This window comes from Gopherus flavomarginatus, chromosome 1 (genome assembly GCF_025201925.1).
Source record: "Gopherus flavomarginatus isolate rGopFla2 chromosome 1, rGopFla2.mat.asm, whole genome shotgun sequence".
Lineage (NCBI taxonomy): Eukaryota > Metazoa > Chordata > Testudines > Testudinidae > Gopherus > Gopherus flavomarginatus.
The window spans coordinates 2,304,003-2,320,301 of record NC_066617.1 but is presented as its reverse complement, the minus strand read 5'-3'; the positions used below and the strand labels follow the sequence as shown (position 1 = coordinate 2,320,301).

The window sequence follows — 16,299 nt, the reverse complement described above, 5'->3', positions numbered from 1 at the left end:
GGGGAACCCTGCTACTGCAAAAATCCTTCTCTCTCCCAGGGTCGAGCGGTAAGCTCCTCCATCCCTGAGACCGCTGGCTGCAGTCCTCAGGGGGACCCTGTTACTCCAACAGTCCTTCTCGCTGGTCACACACTCCCAGAGGTTAACTGCCCCCTGAAGCCGTCCCTCTCTGAGCCTTCAGCACGCCTGGTCCTCATTATCCCTCCTTTGTTTTACTGCTCCCCAGTCACTTACTGCAAGAAGCACCATTCACGGGGTGCAGTACATCCCACCTCTGCCACCAGTTGTCACGGAGTCCCCGGGCGATGCTCTGGAACTGCTCCCCACCCAGCCAGTCAGGACTTTGGGGAGCCTCCTCTCTCTTGGAGCAGACTTGTTCAGGGCAAGAAGCTCACACGGCTTCACCTCCTGGGTCTCTCCTTGGAGCATTTAGCATCCTCTGCCCCTCCGTGCGCTTCCCACAGCGAGTCCACCCCAGCGGGGTCCTGGGGAAGCCACCGGGTTCTGCACCCCCACTTTGCAGTCAGACGTGACTCTCAGCCAGCCAGTAAAACAGAGGTTTATTCGATGACAGGAACAGGGTCTAAAACAGAGCTTGTAGATACAGCGAACCGGACCCCTCGGCCGGGTCCATTCTTGGGGGCAGTGAGCCAGACCGCCAGGTCTGCCCTCCACCCTTGACCCCAGCCAGCTCCAGACTAACAACCCCTCCCAGCCCCTCCTCTCTCTTCGGCCCCTTTCCCGGGCCAGGAGGTCACCTGATCCCTTTGTCTCCAACACCTTCAGCTGGCACCTTTGCAGGGGAGGGGCCCAGGCCATCAGTTGCTAGGAGACAGAGTGCCAGGCATTTAGGTGCACTGCCCCTTTGCTCTGCCAGATACTTAAGAACTGCCATGGGGACACTGAGGCACCAACACCGTATTCAGAGAAAACATTAAGAACTTTCCCAGTTCGTCACAGGCCCCTAGACCTGATGAGGGACGAATGGGAGGGGAAGGCCGCTCCCTAGGGAGAGTCAGTGGTGGAGTATGTCCTGACCTTCCAGGAAAGACTGGCCGAGCTCATGGGCCTGGCCAGGGAGAATCTGGCCCGAGCCCAGAGGAGGTAGAAGGTCTGGTATGACCGCACGGCACGGGCCCGTGCCTTCGCCACCGGGGATCAGGTGATGGTTCTCATCCCCATGAGGAGAAACAAACTCCAGGCCGCCTGGGAAGGGCCCTTCAAGTTATCAAGCTACTGAATGAGGTAAATTATGTGGTGGAGCTGTCAAACCGGGCACATCACCGTCGGGTGTACCATGTGAACATGATGAAACCATACTATGACAGGGGGAATGTGGTGTTGGCCGTGTGTGGACATTGGGAGGGGCATGGAGATGACCCCTTAGTGGATCTATTCCCTGGGACAAAAGCTGGTTCCTCCCTGGTGGCGATTCCCCTCTCTGATCAACTGACCCCGGGCCAGCATGCTGAGAACAGAGGGGTGCTGCATCTGTACCGACAGAAGTTTTTCAACCAGCCTGGACGCACTAATTTGACTGTCCACCGGGTGGAGACCGGGTCACATCCCCCTATAAGATGCTCCCCTTTTCGGGTCACTGGGAAAACTGCCCAGGATCTTGAAAGAGAGGTCAGGGACATGCTGGCTTTGGGGGTGATCCAGCCGTCTTCCAGCCCTTGGGCCTCGCCAGTGGTGCTGGTCCCCAAGAAGGATGGGTCAATCCGGTTCTGTGTGGACTATCGAAAGCTCAATGCCATCACCGTATCTGATGCCTACCCCATGCCCAGGCCTGACTAGCTCCTAGACAAGCTGGGAGGTGCTCGGTACCTCAGCACCATGGATCTTACCAAGGGCTACTGGCAAGTGCCGCTGGACGCAGATGCGAGGCTAAAATCGGCCTTTATCACCCTTCTGGGGCTCTACGAGTTTCTGACCCTGCCCTTCGGCCTCAAGGGAGCGCCGGCCACCTTCCAGCGCCTGGTGGATCAGCTACTGAGGGGGATGGAGAGTTTTGCCGTGGCGTATATTGACGACATCTGCGTCTTCAGCCAGACCTGGGAGGACCACATGTCCCAGGTTAAACAAGTGCTGGACCGACTCCGGGAGGTTGGGTTAACCGTAAAGGCTGAGAAGTGCAAGGTGGGGATGGCTGAAATATCTTACCTGGGCCATCGGGTGGGGAGCGGCTGCCTGAAGCCGGAACCAGCCAAGGTGGAGGTGATCAGAGACTGGCCTTCCCCCCAAAACCAAAAAGCAGGTCCAGGCCTTTATTGGGATGGCGGGGTACTATCGAAGGTTCGTGCCCCACTTTAGTGCCATAGCCGGCCCCATCACTGAAGTGTGCAAAAAGGGGAAGCCAGACAAGGCAGTCTGGACTGAACAGTGCCAGAAGGCTTTCCGGGTGCTGAAGGAGGCTCTGGTTAGTGGCCCAGTTCTGGCAAACCCAGATTTTGACAAATCCTTTATGGTGTTCACTGATGCCTCAGACACGGGACTGGGGGCGGTGTTAATGCAGGAGGATGAAAAGGGGGAGAGACACCCCATCGTGTACATGAGTAAGAAGCTGCTACCCTGGGAGCAAAACTACGCGGCCATCGAGAAGGAATGCCTGGCCATGGTGTGGGCCTTTAAGAAGCTGGAGCCATATCTCTTTGGGCGACACTTCACCGTGTACACCGACCACTCTCCCCTGACCTGGCTGCACCAGATAAAAGGAGCCAACGCCAAGCTCCTGAGGTGGAGCCTGCTCCTGCAGGACTATGACATGGACGTGGTCCATGTGAAGGGAAGTGCCAACCTGACAGCAGATGCGTTGTCCCGGAGAGGGGACCCTGAACTTCCCCAGGTCACTGGGCAGAGTGACCCCGCTCAGTTCAGTCTCGAAGGGGGGAGAGATGTGATGCAGTAGGGACTGTCTGTGTGGGGAGTGGGAGAGCAGGGGAGGACTTTAGGGGATGGACGATGCCAGAGCCTGTAACCTGAGCTAGGTAAGGGAGGGGAAAGGTCAACACCTTTGCCCGGGAAGGGGACAAAGGAAGGGAGTGGCAGGAGGGAAGCAGTTGGAGTTTGGGCTTGGGGCTGGGTGGGCGGAATTCAGGGTATCCTAGCTGGGATCCAAGCACCGTGAAAGCCCAGAAGGACTCGGTGGAGGGGTCCTGACTGTGCCTGCAAGCTCTGCTGTAACCTGTGTTCCTGTTGTCCAATAAACCTTCTGTTTTACTGGCTGGCTGAGAGTCACTGTGGGTCCCAGGAAGAGGGGTGCAGGGCTGGACTCCCCCACACTCCATGACACCTTGTGGCCCTGGGCAGCCGCCCAGACTTGCCAGAGCTACCTCGCGCCCACTCCCCGGAGGAGCCGCTGGAGCTCTCCCGCTCCCGCTCCCCGGAGGAGCCGTCGGATCTCCCCAGCTCCCACTCCCCGGAGGAGCCACTGGAGCTCCCCCGCGCCTGTTACCCAGAGGAGCCGCCGTAGGTCCCCGTGCCTGTTACCGGGAGGAGCTGTCGGAGCTCCCCCGTGCCCGATCCCCGGAGGAACTGCCGGAGCTACCCTGGGCCAGTTACCCGGAGGAGTTGCTGGACCTGCCACCCAGCCCCAGCCGTGACGAACCCATGCTCCTGGACCCCCCAGAGGCCGACGTCAGGACCCAGTAGGTCCCGAGGGGGAGTACGGGCTGCAGCCTTACCGGAGCCTATGTCAGTGTGTTGTGGCCAGGATCCCCACTGACTAAGCAGCGGATCCTCAGCCGCTGCGAGGGCCCCGGGCTGGGACGCAGTGAAGTGGGAGGACCTGTGTCCTCCCTGCCACCCTGTTCCTGGGTGGCAGACTCCCCCTCCCCCTGGCCTGAGGAGGCCGAAGCCTGTTACTGTTGCTCAGCCCTGTCCAAGGGCCTGAGCTTCCTGACTCAGGAGTTGTTGCCCCACCCTGACCTAGGGCCGGGGCTCATAACTGTTGTTATGGCTCAGCCCTGCCTGAGGACCTGAGCCTCCTGACCCAGTGGGTGTTGCCCTGCCAGAGCCAGGGCCAGATGTAACCACCGTGCAGCCGACTACTGCAAGGGCTACCGAGAGAGAGCCCCGCCGCACTATTTCCCCGGACCCATCGGTGTGTAGTGAGCCGGCGTGGCTCCCCTCCGTGCCGGAGAGGGTTGAGCCCCGGTGAACACGTGTTCAGACAGGAAGTGAGGAAGAATCCTGTATCTCACTAATAGTGCACGTGGGTGTTCAGTGGGGTGGAATTTTGTTAGGAAAGGCCCCTCCTGTTGGGTGAGACTGGGCTGGAGTTGTGCTGGGAATGGTTGGATGGCTTTGTTTGGGTTGCATTGTTTTTTAATTAATTCAAAGGTGCTCAGAGCAGCATACGGGGTGTCGGGGGGGCTTTTAAAATACCATTATAAAAGGAAACCGGCAATGAGAAAAAGGCTGGTGATGGATAGCCCTTTGGAGAGCTGTGTGCCGTGCAGGGTAAATGGGATGCAATGCTCCGCTTTGGGGTACTCTAAATACTAGAAGCAAGAAGGTGGCGACTGATAGGGCAGATGCTGCGGCATCTGTAGTTCCTGTAGAAATGTACAATACAAAGATGTGCCAATGCGACGTTTAGCAGAAATTGATGCAGTATTGAAAAGCTACAGTCAGGGGAGCCCAAGGTGTTAGAATTAGGACAAGGTAAAGGACAAGGGGACTTCTTTGCTGTTACATTTCATTGTTACCTAAGGAAATGGTCCTTCACGAATTGATAATAGAAACTGGCTGAACGAGATAGTGTTGGCAGGAGTACCGGGTACCATGTGTTTGATCCACTAGTCACATTGGAAGGAGGATACAAATCTGATTTTGTTCGCAGTCGGGCTGTAGTGAAAGGGAGAGCTGCCAAATGACGTACAAATGCCTCTTGAGGTTCATCCTGTGCCTACAGATCTCAGAGCAATGTGAGGAACCAGGGATCATTTCACCTGTAGAATTTAGTTACTGGGCTGCTCCAATTGAGAGAATCCCTGGAACGGCTGGAGGACAGATATCTGGTGGGACTGTCAAGTTTCCATAACATCTCGGCTAATGATTCATGTCCAGCGAAGTTCCAGAGTGACAATATTAGTTACGGAACTGACTGGAGGGACGAAGTTTACAAAATGCAGCCCACCCCCAGGGTATAAACTGAGCCCGATTCTAAACTGTTTCTTACAGAAAAGGCCCCCTCAGAACTGACTGGGGAAGACAGGTAGCCGTAGTCATGTTGGTCCTGGGATGTTAGAGAGACAAGCTGGGGGCTGTCACGGAGTGTGGGGGAGTCCGGCCCTGCACCTCTCTTCCTGGGACCCACAGTGACTCTCAGCCAGCCAGTAAACAGAAGGTTTATTGGACAACAGGAACGAAGGATATAGCAGAGCTTGTAAGCACAACCAGGACCCCTCAGTCAAGTCCTTCTGGGGTTCAGGAAGCTTAGTCCCCAGCTTGGGATTCCCTGAATTCCAACCACCCGGCCCAAAACCAAAACTGAACTAACCTAACTCCCTCCAGCCGGCCCCTTCCTTTGTCCAGCTTCCCAGGCAAAGGTGCTGACTCCTTCCCCCTGTACCTGGCTCAGGTTACAGGCTGAGCACTTGTCCCTCACCTAAAGTCACCTCCTGCTCTCTCATCCCCCACACAGACAGTCCCTACTGCATCACATCTCTCCCCCCTTCGAGACTGAACTGAGCGGGGTCACTCTGCCCAGTGACCTGGGGAAGTTCAGGGCCCCCCTTCCGGGACAATGCGTCCGCTATCAGGTTGGCACTTCCCTTCACATGGACCACGTCCATGTCATAGTCCTGCAGGAGCAGGCTCCACCTCAGGAGCTTGGCGTTGGCTCCTTTCATCTGGTGCAGCCAGGTCAGGGGAGAGTGGTCGGTGTACACGGTGAAGTGTCGCCTGAAGAGATATGGCTCCAGAGTCTTAAGGGCCCACACCATGGCCAGGCATTCCTTCTCAATGGCCGCGTAGTTCTGCTCCCGGGGTAGCAGCTTCTTACTCAGGTACACGATGGGGTGTCTCTCCCCCTTTTCATCCTCCTGCATTAACACCGCCCCTAGTCCCGTGTCTGAGGCGTCAGGGAACACCATAAAGGGTTTGTCAAGATCTGGGTTTGCCAGAACTGGGTCACTAACCAGAGCCTCCTTCAGCGCCCGAAGAGCCTGCTGGCACTGCTCAGTCCAGACCACCTTGTCTGGCTTCCCCTTCTTGCACAGCTCAGTGATGGGGCCGGCTATGGCGCTAAAGTGGGGCACAAACCTTCGATAGTACCACGCCATCCCAATAAAGGCCTGGACCTGCTTTTTGGTTTGGGGAGCAGGCCAGTCTCTGATCACCTCCACCTTGGCTGGTTTCGGCTTCAGGCAGCCGCTCCTCACCCAATGGCCCAGGTAAGATACTTCAGCCATCCCCACCTTGCACTTCTCAGCCTTTACTGTTAACCCAGCCTTTCGGAGTCGGTCCAGGACTTGTTTAACCTGGGACATGTGGTCCTCCCAGGTCTGGCTGAAGACGCAGATGTCATCAATATACGCCACGGCAAAACTCTCCATCCCCCGCAGTAGCTGATCCACCAGGCGCTGGAAGGTGTCCGGAGCTCCCTTGAGGCCGAAGGGCAGGGTCAGAAACTCATAGAGCCCCAGAGGGGTGATAAAGGCCGATTTCAGCCTGGCATCTGCGTCCAGCGGCACTTGCCAGTAGCCTTTTGTAAGATCCATAGTGGTGAGGTACCGAGCACCTCCCAGCTTGTCTAGGAGCTCATCAGGCCTGGGCATGGGGTAGGCATCAGATACGGTGATGGCATTTGTGACGGTGCTGCCCGTGGGAGCCAGCTGAGGTCACTCAATCAGGGTGAACTGCAAACAAAACGGGGCAGACAAACCCCAAACGCTGGTGGTTATTCCAATACTTAGATTTACCAAGCCAGCACAAAACAGCTTCTATAATACCTCACTGGTTATTTAGAAGCCCCAACCATGCAGTTCCCTTAAAGTATCCAGCCTTAGGCCTCTGTCCAGACACACCTGTCAAAAATATGATGATAATTCTTGAAAATCTGATCTCATCATATAAAAGAAAAGGTTCTTCCAATCCCAAAGGATCAGCCACATACCCAGGTTCAATTATAACTTAGATCTTACCCAAAATACATGCTATAGTCAATTCTTATTAACTAAGCTAAAATTTACTAAAAAAGAAAAGAGAGAGTTGGTTAAAAGCTCAATATACAGACAGACTTGAATTCAGTTCTTGAGATTCAGATGCATAGCAGAGATGAGCTTGTAGTTGCCAAAAGTCCTTCTAGAAATAGTCCAGAGGTTATAATCCAATGTCCATATTCAGGGTGGCTCCAGTCAGTGACTGGGGATCTCAATCCTTATGGCTTAAGGTTTCCCCCTCTTGAAACCCAGAGCAGATCTGAGATGAAGAAGGATCGTGTCCCAGGGTTCTTATACATTTCCAGCAGCCTTTCAGCCTGAGAAAACAATAGGCTTAACTCTCCTTCCAAACATCCTGGCAATTAGCACAGAGTAAATTATCCATTAAACAGTTCAGATGCAGGTTACCACAACCTTCACAGAGACACATAGACAATAATACTATTTCATTCAAGTTTCATCTTAAATGCTAATATTCCTTTTTTCATCTTTGAATTAAAACTATAGCAATAGACAAGACTTGTTTGCTGGCATCCCAAGACCTAAGCAAACACCTCCCCTTCTACCTCTAACAATGCAGACTTGCATTTCAAAGCTCTGTTCATGTACATATCTTGCTAACCAGTCCTTAAGGTACACCCATGGGTCAGGTCAGTCGGTGAGGTCAGTTAATTAACTCTTTCTGGCCCTGTCACCTTTCAATGAGATATTATATTACACTCATAACGTCACAGCATTGAGCTTTCGATAGTCCACACAGAACCGGATCGACTCATCCCTTTTGGGGACCAGCGCCACTGGCGAGGCCCAAGGGCTGGAAGACGGCTGGATCACCCCCAAAGCCAGCATGTCCCTGACCTCTCTTTCTAGTTCCTGGGCAGTTTTCCCAGTGACCCGAAAAGGGGAGCATCTTATAGGGGTGTGTGACCCGGTCTCCATCCGGTGGATAGTCAAATTAGTGCGTCCAGGCTAGTTGGAAAACAGCTGTCGGTATAGATGCAGCACCCCTCTGATCTCAGCGTGCTGGGCCAGGGTCAGTTGATCAGAGAGGGGAATCGCCTCCAGGGGGAAACCAGCTTTTGTCCCAGGGAATAGATCCACTAAGGGGTCATCTCCCTGCTCCTCCCAATGTCCACACACGGCCAACACCACATTCCCCCTGTCATAGTATGGTTTCATCATGTTCACATGGTACACCCAACGGTGATGTGCCCGGTTTGACAGCTCCACCACATAGTTTACCTCATTCAGTTGCTTGATAACCTTGAAGGGCCCTTCCCAGGCGGCCTGGAGTTTGTTTTTCCTCACGGGGATGAGAACTATCACCTGATCCCCGGTGGCGAAGGCACGGGCCCGTGCCGTGCGGTCATACCAGACCTTCTGCTTCCTCTGGGCTCAGGCCAGATTCTCCCTGGCCAGGCCCATGAGCTCGGCCAGTCTTTCCCGGAAGGTCAGGACATACTCCACTACTGACTCTCCCTCGGGAGCGGTCTTCCCCTCCCATTCGTCCCTCATCAGGTCTAGGGGCCCCCTCACCCACCTTCCATACAACAGTTCGAAAGGTGAAAACCCGGTAGATTCCTGGGGTACCTCCCTATACGCGAACAGCAAGTGAGGTAAGTACTTGTCCCAATCCTGCAGGTGCTGGTTCATAAATGTTTTTAGCATCATCTTCAGCGTCCCGTTGAACCTTTCAACCAGCCCATTGGACTGTGGGTGAAACGCTGAGGCCCAGTTGTGCTGGACCCCACATTTCTCCCACAAGCACCGGAGCAGGGCTGACATGAAGTTGGACCCCTGGTCCGTTAAGACCTCCTTGGGGAACCCCACCAGGCTGAAAATGGTCAGCAGCACTTCTGCCATGGTACCTGCTTCAATAGAGGACAAGGCCACCACCTCAGGGTAGCGAGTGGCGAAATTTACCACCACCAGAATGTATTTCTTCCCCGACTGGGTCGTCTTGCTGAGAGGTCCCACTATGTCCATGGCCACCTTCTGGAAAGATTCTTCTATGATGAGCAAAGGCCTCAAAGCCGCTTTCCTCTTGTCCCGGGCCTTCCCCACCCTCTGGCAGGGGTCACAGGATCGGCAGTACTGTCGGACATGGGTAAAGACCCCAGTTCAGTAAAAGTTCTGTAGCAGCCTCTACCTGGTGTGCCGGATTCCCTGGTGCCCTGCGAGAGGGATGTCATGGGCCAGGTACAGCAGCTTGTGATGAAACTTCTGGGGAATCACCAGCTGCCTCCTGATCCCCCATGACTCTACTTCCCCTGGGGGAACCCGTTCTCTGTACAGGAACTCCTTCCCCTACAGGAACCTCTCTTTGCAACCTCTCCTCGCAACCTCTCCTCATGGACTGTACCGCACTGAGGTCAGCCAGGTCCCTTGGCCTCCGCAAGGAGGGTTCTGTCTGCAACTCGGCCTGGAACTCAGCAGCTGGGACAGGGATGGGGACCTGCTCTTTCTCGCTGGCTGGGTCTGAGGCCCCAGCCTCTCTGAGCCGTGTCCCTGGGCTTTCCCTCCCCCCCAGGTTAGGGTCCTGCGCCTCGGGTAGAGTCCCTTCCCCGTTGTCGGGGCGCAGTGCCCTGCGCCGACTCTGACTATGGGTCACGACCAGGGCACCCCGGGCGTTGCTTGGCCAGACCTCCAGGTCCCCCCCCTATTAACACCTCCGTGGGCAAATGTGGGTGTACCCCCAAGTCCTTGGGGCCCTCCTTGGCCCCCCACTTCAGGTGTACCCTCACCATGGGCACCTTGAATGGGGTCCCACCCACACCCATCAGCGTCAGGTGGGTGTCGGGCACCATTCGATCTGAGACCACCACCTCGGGCCAGGCCAGCGTCACCTCTGCGCCCGTGTCCCAGTACCCAGTGACCTCCCTCCCATCTACCTCCAGGGGAACAAGGCACTTTCTCCGGAGGGGCAGCCCCGTTCCCACCCTGTAAACCAAAAACTTGGAGCCTGGAGCATCCAGCCCCCCAGAGGAGCTGACCTGGGGACCTCCTCCCTCCTTCACAGGTGGTGTGACGAACTGGGAAAGTTCTTAACGTTTTCTCTGAATACTGTGTTGGTGCCTCAGTGTCCCCATGGCAGTTCTTAAGTATCTGGCAGAGCAAAGGGCCAGTGCCCCTAAATGCCTGACACTCTGTCTCCTAGCAACTGATGGCCTGGGCCCCTCCTCTGCAAAGGTGCCAGCTGAAGGTGTTGGAGACAAAGGGATCAGGTGACCTCCTGGCCCGGGAAAGGGGCTGAGCAGAGAGGAGGGGCTGGAGGGGGTTGTTAGTCTGGAGCTGGCTGGGGTCGAGGAGTGAAGTGCAGACGTGGGGGTCTGGCTCACTCCCCCAGAATGGACCCGGCCGAGGGGTCCGGTTCGCTGTATCTACAAGCTCTGTTTTAGACCCTGTTCCTGTCATCGAATAAACCTCTGTTTTACTGGCTGGCTGAGAGTCATGTCTGACTGCGAAGTGGGGGTGCAGGACCCGGTGGCTTCCCCAGGACCGCACTGAGGCGGGCTCGCTGTGGGAAGCGCACGGAGGGGCAGAGGATGCTGAATGCTCCAAGGAGAGACCCAGGAGGTGAAGCCGTGTGAGCTTCTTGCCCTGAACAAGTCTGCTCCAAGGGAGAGGAGGCTCCCCAAAGTCCTGACTGGCTTGGTGGGGAGCTGTTCCAGAGCATCGCCCGGTGGCTCCGTGACAACTGGTGGCAGCGGCGGGACGTACTGCACCCCGTGAATGGCGCTGCTTGCAGTAAGTGACTGGGGAGCAGTAAAACAAAGGAGGGATAATGAGGACCAGGCGTGCTGAAGGCTCAGAGAGGGATGGTTTCAGGGGGCAGTTAACCTCTGGGAGTGTGTGACCAGCGAGAAGGACTGTTGGAGCGGTCTCAGGGGCGGAGGAGCTTGCCGCTCGACCCTGGGAGAGAGAAGGATTTTTGCAGTAGCAGGGTTCCCCGGGGGATTGCAGGAGCAGTCCCAGTGGCGGAGAAGTCTGCAACTCGACCCTGGCAAAGAGGTGGTGATCACAAGAAGGGCTGGCACACCAGGGGTTCTTCCTGGAAACCATGGGGGAGCCAAGAGCACACAGGCCTGTGAGTCCAGAGCCACTTGGGAACGGTGAAGTGATGGCCTATCACCATCTCCTTGAGAAGGACATTGTGATCCTGTGCACAAAGAGAGGGTTACGCATGGGGACGTTCATCAAGGCACAGTTAATCATGCAGTTGGAGGAAGAGGACCGCTCTGAGGAGCAGATTCCTGGCCCAGATGGGGCTACAAGAGGATCTGAGAGCAGCTGGAGCATCAGCCAGGCATCCCCGGGAGTTTGGTCCCCAATCAGACAAGGGTCTTCACGATTGGGTTCCCCATCAGGAGATTGGAGACGGATGGGATGGGAGCAGAGCCCGAGAGAGCAAGAGGACCATGAGAGAGAGCAAGAGCCCAAGGAAAAGCTGCAGGAGAAGCAGCAGCAGCGTGGACTGGTGATGGTGGATCAGAGAGACATAGGGGGCTGCCCAGGGGTCAGTGGGGAAACACGCCTGCGGGGGCGAGACCCTGGGACAGAGAGAACTGTGGTGGTGCAGCCCCAGATGCTGAGGGACTGTCGGACCTGGGTGAAATTCCCTGGGGTGAAGCCCCTCGCCCTGCCTATGGCCCAGATCCCTGTGCAGACCCAGGAGGCGTCGGGCTGGCTGGTCGTTGAGGTTCTCCAGGATATCGGCTCGGAGGCCCTGTTTGGGGGCGACTGTCTCCCCATAGGACAGGATCCAGGCCCCACTCCTGTAACGGCCAAGGGTTTGAATTCAAATTCAGGGAACCAATTGGCTAGGAGGGAAATGGTCAGTGAAAATGCAAATGACCCAGCTGGCAGGGGGGAGGGGCTGCTGGGCTCAGGATACCTGCCTGCCTGTAACGAGCTCCCTGGGGCTGAGTGGGAGGGAGAGATGCTCCCCGCCCCCCTCCACACCGGAGAGGGGGCTCACGCTGGTTCTGATGCTGGGACCAGAGCAAGGAGCTCGCTGCCTGCCCCCACTGGGACAGCAAGGGCAGCGCTGAGCACGGGGGGAGCTGAGACCCCAGCTGAGTGGGGGGACACCCAGGCAGGGCAGGTCGGCTGCCAACCAGGTTTGCCTGGTCTAGACGTGCTGCTGGGAAGTGATTACACAGCAGGAAGGGAGCTACCAGGGACAGGGCTCAGGGGGGCTGTGACCCCAGGCCCAGCGAGCAAGAGGGAACAGGTCCCACTCCCTGCCCCAGCTGCTGAATCCCAGACCGAGCTGCAGAAGGATCCCTCCTTGGAGAAGCTGAGGAAACTTGCTGGCCACAGCGCTGCAAACCCCCTTGGGGAAGGCTGCAGGGACAGAGTCCTGCAGGAGAAGGGATTCCTGTACCGGGAATGGGCTCCCCAAGGGGAAGTAGAACTGGGGGGAATCGGGAGGCAGCTGGTGGTGCCCCAGGAATCCACATGGTTCTTCCCATTTGAGCTGCTGGATGGGAGGAGAGTGAGGGGACCCCTGGACCTGAAGGGGGAGGATTGGATGGAGAAGGGGGAAGACCCCTTGGGGGATCTCTTCCCCGAGGTGGGAGCCAATCTCCCCATCAGGTGTTCCCCGTTCAGAGTCACTGGGAAAGCAGCCCAGAACCTGGAGAGAGAGGTCAAGGACCTGCTGGCTTTAGATGGGATCCAGCCGTTTTACAGCCCATGGGCCTCACCCGTGGGGCTGATCCCCAAGGGAGACAGGAAGATCTGGTTTTATGGGGGCTATCGGAAGCTTAAAGCCATCACAGTGTCCGATGCCGACCCCATGCCTAGGCCTGGGGAGATTCTAGACAAGCTGAGGAGGATGGAGAACTTGGCCCTGGCAGACACTGATAACATGTGCATCTTTAGCCAGACCTGGGAGGAACAGGTGTCCCAGGTGAAGGGGGGGCTGGGCTGCCTCAAGGAGGTGGGACTGACGGTAAAAGCTGGAAAGTGCAAGGGGGGACGGCAGAGGTGTTGTGTCTGGGCCACAAAGTGGGAAACGGCTGCCCAAGCCCAGAGCTGGCCAAGGCCAAGATGGGGGCTCTTAACCAAGACAGCCCGAATCACAGACCAGAGGGCTGGGAAAAGACCCAATCCCAGTTTGAACCCCAGGGGTACTGGGGTGGCAAAGGGTGTGGGCTGCATAAACCTTCCCACATGCGGCCTGCAAGTGCCATCAAGCACACCCGACCTAAGGGAGGGCGTGAGACTGGACTGTCCTGATGTAACTCACACCAAGGAATGGGAGAGATGCTGGGGCATCCATGGGAACGTTGGTGGGTTCGAACTTCCCCAGGTGACTGGCTGGAGTGACCTCGCTCAGTTTGGTCTCGAAGGGGGGAGAGATGTGACGAACTGGGAACGTTCTTAATGTTTTCTCTGAATACTGTGTTGGTGCCTCAGTGTCCCCATGGCAGTTCTTAAGTATCTGGCAGAGCAAAGGACCAGTGCACCTAAATGCCTGACACTCTGTCTCCTAGCAACTGATGGCCTGGGCCCCTGCTCTGCAAAGGTGCCAGCTGAAGGTGTTGGAGACAAAGGGATCAGGTGACCTCCTGGCCCGGGAAAGGGGCTGAGGAGAGAGGAGGGGCTGGGAGGGGTTGTTAGTCTGGAGCTGGCTGGGGTCGAGGAGTGAAGTGCAGACGTAGGGGGTCTGATTCACTGCCCCAGAATGGACCCAGCCGAGGGGTCCGGTTCGCTGTATCTACAAGCTCTTTTAGACCCTGTTCCTGTCATCGAATAAACCTCTGTTTTACTGGCTGGCTGAGAGTCACGTCTGACTGCAAAGTGGGGGTGCAGGACCCGGTGGCTTCCCCAGGACCCCACTGAGGCGGTCTCGCTGTGGGAATCGCATGGAGGGGCAGAGGATGCTGAATGCTCCAAGGAGAGACCCAGGAGGTGAAGCCGTGTGAGCTTCTTGCCCTGAACAAGTCTGCTCCAAGGGAGAGGAGGCTCCCCAAAGTCCTGACTGGCTTGGTGGGGAGCAGTTCCAGAGCATCGCCCGGGGACTCCGTGACAGGTGGTATGCAGCCAGCCCCCCTTTTCTGCAAACGCTGCCCCTCATCCAGCTGGGTCTCTACCCAGTTAATCCAGTGTGGGGTCAGTCTGCTCAGTCTGACCTTGAGCCTGGGGCACTGGGACTGTCTGTGTCCCCTCTGGCCACATTGATAGCAGCTGATGTCCCATTGGTCCCCTCGAACCGGTCGGTTGTCCCTGATGCTGGGCGTTCCCCTTGGGAGGGGGTTCTCCCTATTCCTCCTTCGGGAGGTCCCAGGATGAGTCTCTCCCTGCATCGTGGCGGGCCTGTTCCTTTGGGACTCCTCCCTGCCACTCCCCGACCGGCTCTTCACAAACTCACTAGCCAGCTGCCCTGCATGTCGCGGGTTCTCTGGCTTTTGGTCCCTCAACCACAGCGTCAGGTCGGATGGGCACTGCTCATACAGTTGCTCCAGTACCAGCAGTTTAACCAGGTCCCTCTTTGACTGAGCCCCATCTGCTCACTTGCTGGCGTATCCTTCCATGTGGACGGCCAGTTGCAGATATGATACCTCAGGGGTTTTATCCTGACTCCGGAACCTCTCCCGGTACATCTCAGGAGTCAGCCCAAACTCGCGCAGCAGGGCCTGCTTGAATGGTTCCTAGTTCCCTTTCTGCTCCTCTCCCAGCTGGCGGTACAATGCCACGGCCTTGGGGTCCAGTAAGGGGGTGAGAACCTGGAGCCTGTCTGCCGGAGCTACCTGGTGCAGCTCGCAGGCCGTCTCAAAGGCCTCCAGGAAGTCATCCATGTCCTCCCCCTTCTTAAGCTGGGCCAGGATGCACTTCTCAAAGCTCCGCGCAGTCCTAGGCCCCCCCTCACTCACTGTAGCCGGGGGCCCCGCTGCCCCTCTGCCTCCCCAGTTCCAGCTCATGATGACGCTGTCGCTCTTTCTCCTCCAGTTCCCGCTGTCTTTGTCTCTCCTCATGTTCTCTCTGTCTCTCACAATCCTCCAGCTCTCTCAGTTTTAGCTCTCTCCCATTTCAGCTACTTCCGCTCCACGGATGCCGAGCGTCGCCGGGAGGATCCCATGCTGGCGGGTGAGCTTCACCGGGAGGCTCCCCTGCTGGCCAGGGGTGTCACAGTGCCCTTGGTATTCGCTGGGCTCCTCCTCGCCCTTCCCCTAGGCCTAGGAAGCGGGGGTCTCGGGAAGCCCTCAGCCGCCGGCTGACCACTCCCAGCGAGGACAGACACTGGTGCCTACGCTGTACCTGCCAGGCTGCTTCCCTCAGAGACAGGGCTCCGTTCATTCAAGCGGTCTCCCTCCTCCAGCTGGGCAATCAGCTGGTCCTTGGTGCGTCTCCCTGGGTGCAGCCCCCTCTGCTTGCACAGCTCCAGCAGGTCACACTTGCGCCGCTTGGCATACATCTTCCTGCTGGCCACTCACAGGCCGGGGTGCTCGTCGCTCCCCACGGTTTCCAGGGGGACCCCTAGTGCACCAGCCCTTCTTGAGGTCACCACCTCTCTGCCAGGGTCGAGCTGTAGACTCCTCCGCCCCTGGGACCGCTCACTGCAATCCCCCGGGGAACCCTGTTACTGCAAAGTCCTTCTCACTGGGCACACACTCCCAGGGGTTAACTACCCCTTCGTTTTACTGCTCCCCAGTCACTTACTGCAGGAAGCGCCGTCCACGGGGTGCAGTATCTCCCGCTGCTGCCACCAGTTGTCACGGAGTGTGGGGGAGTCCGGCCCTGCACCCCTCTTCCTGGGACTCACAGTGACTCTTAGCCAGCCAGTAAAACAGAAGGTTTATTGGACAACAGGAACGCAGGTTACAGCAGAGCTTGGAGACCCAACTAGGACCCCTCAGTCAAGTCCTTCTGGGGTTCAGGAAGCTTAGTCCTCAGCTTGGGATTCCCAGAATTCCAACCACCCAGCCCAAAACCGAAACTGAACTAACTCCCTCCAGCCAGCCCCTTCTTTTGTTCAGCTTCCCAGGCAAAGGTGCTGACATCCCTTCCCCCTGCCTGGCTCAGGTTACAGGCTGAGCACCTGTTCCTCACCTAAAGTTACCCCCTGCTCTCCCATCCCCCACACAGACTGTACCTCAGTGCTTGGCTGTAGACAATGGATCGTGTG

At 57.1% G+C, this 16,299-nt stretch overlaps 1 protein-coding gene across 2 annotated transcripts in view; it reads left to right on the top strand.

Moving 5' to 3' along the window:
- The first annotated feature begins 12,182 nt into the window (after positions 1-12,182).
- The window catches only part of LOC127051249 (uncharacterized), a 385,487-nt gene continuing 381,370 nt past the window's right edge, over positions 12,183-16,299 (top strand). For both annotated transcript variants that reach the window (XR_007774449.1, XM_050953336.1), the window contains exon 1: positions 12,183-13,482. Coding sequence is in view for 1 of the 2 variants with exons in the window: in XM_050953336.1 (XP_050809293.1) it covers positions 12,700-13,482 (783 nt within the window). In the remaining variant the exon portion in view is untranslated. The remainder of the gene's footprint in view (positions 13,483-16,299) is intronic.